The sequence below is a fragment of the Dasypus novemcinctus genome, chromosome 6 (genome assembly GCF_030445035.2).
Source record: "Dasypus novemcinctus isolate mDasNov1 chromosome 6, mDasNov1.1.hap2, whole genome shotgun sequence".
Classification (NCBI taxonomy): Eukaryota; Metazoa; Chordata; class Mammalia; order Cingulata; family Dasypodidae; genus Dasypus; species Dasypus novemcinctus.
Window position 1 is genome coordinate 2,264,200 of NC_080678.1, and position 7,797 is coordinate 2,271,996.

At 43.9% G+C, this 7,797-nt stretch overlaps 1 protein-coding gene across 1 annotated transcript; it reads right to left on the reverse strand.

Moving 5' to 3' along the window:
• Window positions 1-669: 669 nt before the first annotated feature.
• LOC101423593 (olfactory receptor 13A1-like) lies at window positions 670-1,425 on the reverse strand. Its single transcript, XM_023584134.2, has one exon. The coding sequence runs from the start codon at window positions 1,423-1,425 to the stop codon at window positions 670-672; it is 756 nt and encodes a 251-aa protein (XP_023439902.2).
• Between the last annotated feature and the right edge of the window lie 6,372 nt (window positions 1,426-7,797).

Genomic DNA, 7,797 nt, shown 5'->3' on the forward strand with positions numbered 1-7,797 from the left:
TACCAGAGCCATCAAGATGTTTCCCATCCAGACACTCTAGGATCACATGAAGAAGGACACAGCAACATTCCATAACATCTTTGGGGGCACTAATTCCTCATTTCCCTGCAGCTCTTAAAGATGTTTGACTTTCATCTCCCTGAACATCCCCAGTCCTTTCCCAAATCTTCAACTGTTAACTTACTGAAAGCAACCTTCTGCAGTGGATCTGTTCAATTCAACCTCTGTTCACTGACTCTGTGACTTCAACCTGACACCTGTGTAGTTGCAGGAGGACCAAGATGTGTCGTGAGAAGTTCACAGTTAGCTACATTTGGATCAAAGGCTATAACGTAGTACCTGTGTGAGAAGACCTTTGACATTGTACTGTGAATCTTTGGAGTACATGCCATATTCTGCATTTTATTTTGAATGCTCACACAGTGCATGCCTTCTTTCCAGTGTCAATGCAAACACTATATTTGTTAAATGTGGAATAAATTTATACATCACCTATTAATCTACTTGTGCTGGCATATTACAATAATACATAAAAACTGCATTTCAATGGATTTATTTTTTCTTCCCGATATAAAATGGCATAAAAGGAATGCATTTTATACTGTGATTACTTTAAACTTCAATCTTCTCTGAGGCAGCACCTATTTTTAAAATAGCTAATTACAGTTTCTATGCTAAAAATGTGAAGATTTTCTTGAGAGCAGCCTTGACATCCTTGTTCCTTAGCGTATAGATGAGAGAGTTCAAGGTGGGGCTCACTGTGGAATAAAGCACAGCCATGACCTTGCCTACATCAGGGGAATAGCTGGAACCTGGGGTCAGGTAATTATAGATGACTGTAGTGTAGTACATGGTGACTACAATGAGATGGGAGGAACAGGTGGAGAAGGCTCGCTGTTTCCCCTCAGCCATACGAATCTTCAGGATGGTGGAGATGATGAAGCCATAGGACACCATGGTAAGCAGGAAATTCAATACAGCATAGAAGATGTCAGCCATTATTGTCATGATATCATTCAAATATGTTGAGGAACAGGAAAGCAACAACACAGGGGGAATCTCACAAAAAAAGTGGTCTATCACATTGGGCCCACAGAAAGTCAACTGTAATACCAGACAGGTGTCAATCCCAGGACCAAGTATGCCAATGCCCCACACAACTCCCATAAGAACTGCACACACTCGGGGACTCATCATGGAGGTATAGCGCAAGGGATGGCAGATGGCCACATAGCGGTCATAGGCCATGGCAGTAAAGAGAAGTACCTCTGTTGCAACAAACCATGTTAGGAAGAATATCTGAATAATGCAGCCCCAGAAGGAGATGGTTCTCTTCTCTGCCACCAGAATCTCAAGTAGCTTAGGCAAAACAGTGCTTGCACAGAAAACATCAAGTACAGCCAAGTTGACCAACAAAAAGTACATTGCGGTCACCCCTCGGGCTGAAGAGTGGTTTGCTGGCCTGGCGGGGGAGCAGCCGCGGCAGGCCAAGCCGCTGCCCCCATAATAGGGTGGCTGGTCGGACTCACCGCCACCCCTGAAGGGAACTCGGCATGGGTGCAGAGTGCCCTCGGGTCTCCCCTTCTTGGCAGCCATGCTTCCGCGGCCGCTTCTCCTCCCGGATGGCGCCACACGATGCCTGTGGGGCGGCACCCTTCTTCTTCTTTCTCCCTGTGCAGGCGCAGGGCGGAAAATTCCAGTCTGCCCTTTTCCCCTCCCCGACAGCAGCAACAGCCAGGCGTGGGCGGGAAACACAAGTCTGCCCTCCACCCCAGCAACAGCAGCCACCAATCCCTAAACCCTGCCCATTCCCCCAGCAACAGCGACAGCCAATCCCTAACCACCACCCCTCCCCCGTCTGGTACCGCCCACTGACCTTTTGCCGGCAACCAATCAGAACAGGGCGTGGCTTTGACCAATCAGCCTTCCCCAGCCCCTATAAAACTGTTGCCTCTCCCTCAATAAAGTGGACTTGCGTGTTTACCTTGTCTCCGCGGTAGTTCTTCTGCCGTGCGCCCTCCAGTCCTGAGAGCCCCTGACAAGGGCCTGGCCTCCCTTGTCCCCAGTTCGTCACCTGCTTCTCCGGGCGACCCCTTCGTCGCCGGCTTGCCAGGCGACCCCGTCAGCCAAACCGCGCAACCTCTTGTGAGACCGATCCCTCATCTGCTGCTGGACCGACCCCTCGTCCCAAGTGGGACCGACCCCTCGTCCCAAGCGGGACCAACCCCTCGTCCAGAGCTGGACCGACCCCTCGTCCGCAGCCAGACCCCACCTCTACTGACCGAGCAAACCATCGCAGTACATGGGAGTATGGAGTCCAGGGCTAAAGCTGATGGCCACCACAATGAGAGAATTGCCACAGAGGGCCATGGTGTAGAAGGAGAGGAAGAGGATGAAGAAAAGAACCTGGAGCTGTGGTGTTTCTGAGAATCCCTGCAGGATGAATTCACAATGGTCTGGTTACTCAAGGCCATTCAGTATCTGGCAAGATCTTCAATTGACCTACAAAAAGTGTTTTAAGTAGTGGTCAGTATGCTTAACTCAAGATATACTCAAGTGTCTGGTGGCTCACTATTTAAAACCAATACATGCAACAATCTCTCATTAACAATGTCTTCCTATAAAGCAGACTTTTTCCAATGCTTCTGCCATTTACTTTGAGGCTACTTTCATCCAATCCTTCCTCATTTTATCTTCCCATCATTCTTTTCATCCATTATTCCATTATCCTGTCTTCACTTCTTCCCTTACATGGACATCATCCATTTTCCCTTCTCCTATCTTATCCTTTTTTCCAGTCAAAATCCTATCATTGAATGACGATTTTCTCTTGTACTTGCTCATCCTTATAAAGGTCTTGCCATGCAGCAATGTTCATTTTCACAATGTGCAAACCTTACTGAATGGTGATCCTATTCAGGTAAGATTTGATTTCCCCTGCTCGGGGGAGAAGGCCACAGTCTACAATGAGGTCTCAAACCACTGTCTTGTTTGCCTGTTAGTGTATAGCCTTTCCTGTGCTCTCCTGTTCTGTTTGACTGGAGCACAGACTCTTTCCTTTGTCCCCTATGTATCTCATGAGCAGCTGCCCCAGACTTGAGCTTATTCCTCAATGAGAAGAAGGAACCCTGTGTCTCACTGTGATGTGGAGCCTGGAGTTTAGAGACCAGGAAGGTGGTATTCTTAGGGGGAATTGCAGTGGATACAGGTGACAGGATTTCAGCATATAGGAGTCAGAACTTGGGGGCTCATGCTGAGACACCTCTCAGGAAACAGACCAGACTGAAACAATGGTCACCAGATACACATCCAAGCTTAGAGATTCCTGATTACAGGGAGCAGGGGAAATTAACACAGAGTCAAATTGTGAGTCAAGTTCATCACAAAGTAATGGAAGGGATTCCTAGAGCTCGATTTGCTGCTCTGCTCCTCCTATAGTCCAGTCTTGTAAAGAGACACCCTCCCAGGAAGGATGAGGACAAGGAGACTGGCAGAAGCACCAGCTCACACCCATGGATGTTAAGAGCAAATCTCTTCCATTGTGTACCACTGTCATTGCTCACTGGTCCTTCAGAATAGAGTTCAAACTCCTCAGTACCCTTTATATGATCCTTTAATATTTGGTCTCTACTTCCCCTACCCCCACCAATATCATCTCCTTTCTATTCCTAAATAGGGGTGAAATTCTCAGAGTCCTCAATCAGATGACTCTGTGCCAGGATTTCAGAAATGAGCCAAACTGCACGTTTATTTCTGCTTTATTGCGCCACATAAAATATGAAGTGACACAGTCATAGAAAATTCAGGACTGAGCACTGAAACTGGCTTGTGCCCAAATCTCAGCCCCCTGCAAGACTACAGAGGCACAATTTTCAGAAATATGAACAAATGCACAGCAGCCAGATAGAAGTCTATGGAATCTTTCCAAAAGGACCCACTTGGACCTGAATCAACAATAGGTACATTGGACCTTCCAGACAAGCATCAAATTATATCTGAGGAAATATGTAATTGGTGCAGAATAATCAGAGTTATTTATTGCTAAGTGGAAGATTCCTTCCTTCCATACCAAGGCAATTCAAATAATGTTAACAATTCAGCTTAAAGGAAGTCATAGTGTGAATGACAATATCATTGTGTGTGTACCTGTCAAATACGGTGATAAAAAAGTTCTTTTTTAAGTGTTTCCTACCAGAAAGGTGCAAATCTCAATATTCATAGTTTTACTATAGACTTTGTCATCTAACAGCAAATAGGCCTTCCTTAAGCTACAGAGGCAATCTGACCTAAAGAAAAAATCCCTTCTTGATACAAAAATGTGCACTGGTCACCAATATTTAAACTTTGCCTAAACCACAGAGAGCTGCACACTGGAAAGATGCCAGTGAGCAGGTTCTGAAACCAGCTATGTTGTGGCCATGATGTGGCATTAGCTGGAACATTCTTAGAGACATTGTTAAATTATCCATTTTGGTTATTAACCCTCCATAAGTGCTTTCTGAGCCTTTTTCTGGTCACTTATGAGAAAACAGACAAGTGTGAGATGTTTCTAACTCACATCCATCAGCTGGGACTATGCTGTGATTGAACAGGTCAGATGGACAGAGAGCCTGATGTCTGAGCTTCTGAGGGCAGCGATAGGTATAGGAATGGATGGACCAGAAACCCAACAACCCTAGAAACAGGAAGTCTCCATGCTCTGCACTCTTCTGTTCAAGGAGGCCAGAGCTAACCCTGGAGTGGGTGCTGGGCTGTTAGCAGCCTCTTCAATACTTTAATAAGGTATAGTTTATTAAACTCACTTATTGCATCAAGGAGGAGAGATCAGGGGTGATTAATAATGGCTCATCACATAATATTGAGGGCACAACCCATGAACCATCCCAGACATCATGACTAAGCCCCAGTAGCTAAGTAGAGAAGACCAAATTTACTGCTATTGGTGGCTGGGTGGCTTCAGGTCATGGCAATGTGGAAAGGCAGGTGAAAGGCACCTAACTGTTAGGAAAGGAAGGTTCAGTTTGGCATCCCAGCAGTGATCCTGGACAATCAGGTGGAATTCTGTGGACAGTGAGAGGCAGGTGGACTTTGGAACATCTACTCCCACCCTGTCTAGCCCCCATCCCCCTTGGCTCCCATATTTGACTGTCCCTAGCCATGACCAGCTCCCACCCAGCACTCACCATGCTTACAGCCACTGCAGAACCCATGGGGCTCACAGGCTATGGGAAGCAAAGCTTCAAATCCTTTTCCATTCCCTGAAATGATTTTTCTATTAACTTTGAAAATAAATTAAAAAAATAACTCACTTGCAAAGTCTCACAAATGCTAAGTTAGTACTAAAGATCTTTCATAAAGACAGAAATTAATGACTTAATTTTTTGAGGATTTTTTTCATCTTTAGATTCAATTAGTGAAGTTTGATATTTGCTGTAGTACTTTTTAAAAAATATTCTATTTAACAATAACAAGTGAAAAAGTAAGTGATCAACATTAAATGCATAACATTTAAGAAGTGGTCAAAAAACCGAAGTCCTCTTTGAAGTCCTTTATAAGGACCTTAGCCTACATGCCCAGGGAGCCACCACTTCTGACTCAACTCAGAAGAAACAAGCAATCTTTCTGGTTCTCACCCAAGTCAACTCACCAGGTAGCCTGGGTGTTCTGGGTCCTCAAAAGAGCCAGGCTGTAGGCAACCTGGTTTGTCAGAAGCAGCTCTGCTGGATGTCATCACCAGGTGATTTGTTAGCCCACTGGGATGCCAGCAACTGGAGATCCCCCAGGTGACCTGGCCATGGCCTATTTTGATTTTCCTGCCTTACTGGTTCCTTCCCAGTTTTCTCATGGTAAAGCAAATAAACAAAAAAGCAGAACTATCCCTTTCTAGAGGTCACATTACCTTCATGGTTCAATTTGCAGAAAAATTGTCCTACATTGGTTTCTCCCCCTGCCCCTTGCTCACCCCCACATCACCCATAGGAGGATCCCAAAGAGGTTCACTTCACCAAATCCAAACACCTTTCAGTCCTCACACTTCCTTTTCCTCAAGCAGTCTTCAAAATAACTGACACCTGCTGGAGCTCCACAGGACTAGTCTCAGACTACTCCAGACAGTCTCTTCCTAGGAGTTTCTGTTGGTTCCTGTGATGTGGAGTTACACGCATATATGACCATAGATTCAGCCCCTTTCTCAAGGGCAGACCCTCTCCCACTTTCCCCAATAAGGCTCCCCACCTTCCACAGGCTCTTTCTGCTCCCTCCTCTGGCTTTCTTCACCTCTATGTGCTGCATTTCCACTGACGTGTACTGAAACCACTGCAACAGGATTCTTTAACTCCTGCTCATTATTATAACCATGTATTTCCTTAACACCCCATAGCTTCCCTCTCCCTGTAAACTAATGACATCTGCCCTGATAAATGTCCATCCATTCATCATGCTAAAGACATCATTTCTGGGTTTTGCAACATGAGACAGCATGATATTCTTCTGTGCCCCCACTTTCACATATGCACAGGAACCTTCCCTTACTTGAGTAGTTTCTGCACAGCTAATCAAAATATTCCATCCCAGATGCCTCAAAATCCCAACCTCCCATTGTTCCTATCCTAGAAAATTTCCCCAAAGTTTCAAGTCAAGGAGACAGATTTTAGCCTTGCCTACTCTCTCCTTGCCTGGTTGCCTCACAATAAAACTTCCTTTTTTTCAAAAATTTTGTCATTGCATTGATTCCTATACACATTGAGCAATGGGCTCACTTGCTCAGTAACAATTGGTGACCCAGATGGGACCTTAAAGATCCCAAGATTTTTTTGCTCAAGGTGTGCTGTGTCCAGCAGAATAGGATTTTTGAGTCACTGATTTTAAGAGGAGCCCAGGCCAGTTTGTCTAGAGATACAAAGATCAAGATCTTCTCTTTTTCCCACTGGAGTCAGAGATCCTTCACTACAGTTTATTTTCAAGAGAACAAACAGTCCTGGGAACAGACATATTTCGTTAGGATTGGGGGTTTGAGTTCCATTCCATCCTAGTCCCTGGTGTTCTTTTAAGTGTTTGAGTCCTCATCAGTTGGATTGGTGTTTTGAGCCCCACCTTAGAAACTGGGAACAATCCCCCAAACCTATAGAAATTGGATACAGAAAGTACTCACACTTTCTGGTTCTGAATAAGTTTCAAGGATCAGAATTAGTTTCAAGTCCTGCTGAGGATGATCTAACACTGGGAAACCCACTGACACCAAATAATTGTAACCCGGGAAATCTTACTAGTAATATATATCACTGAAGTCCTTTAAAATACGTTCTAATTGGTCTATGTTTAATAATGAATCATTAGAAAAGAATAAAAATTGATATTCTTTTGTAACACAGTCTGGCCCTTGAATAAATTAGAATTTGGGTTACAGTGGCCAGAGAATGGGTCTTTTAATTATAGAACCATATTATAATTAAACTAATATTAGGCAAAAAAATTGGATGAAATCCCATTGTACAATCTTTTATATCATTGTTTCAGAACAAAAATTAATGGAAAAGTGAGAAATTATGTTTCAAACTAGTGATTATTGTATTTGTGTTTCTGCTTTTTTATGTCTTATACATGGCTAAAGATTTTAAATTGAAGATATAGGCTTTCTATTTGTGTCTGTTTGTTTGATGTATATTTTCCCACCTCTAGATGGTAATATCAAATTAACAAATAAGAATAATTTTAAAAAGAGCTTTATTCATATTTCTTAAATATAAATAAACACACACAAAAACACATATATACTACCCTCCCGAAATTCAAGGAAAC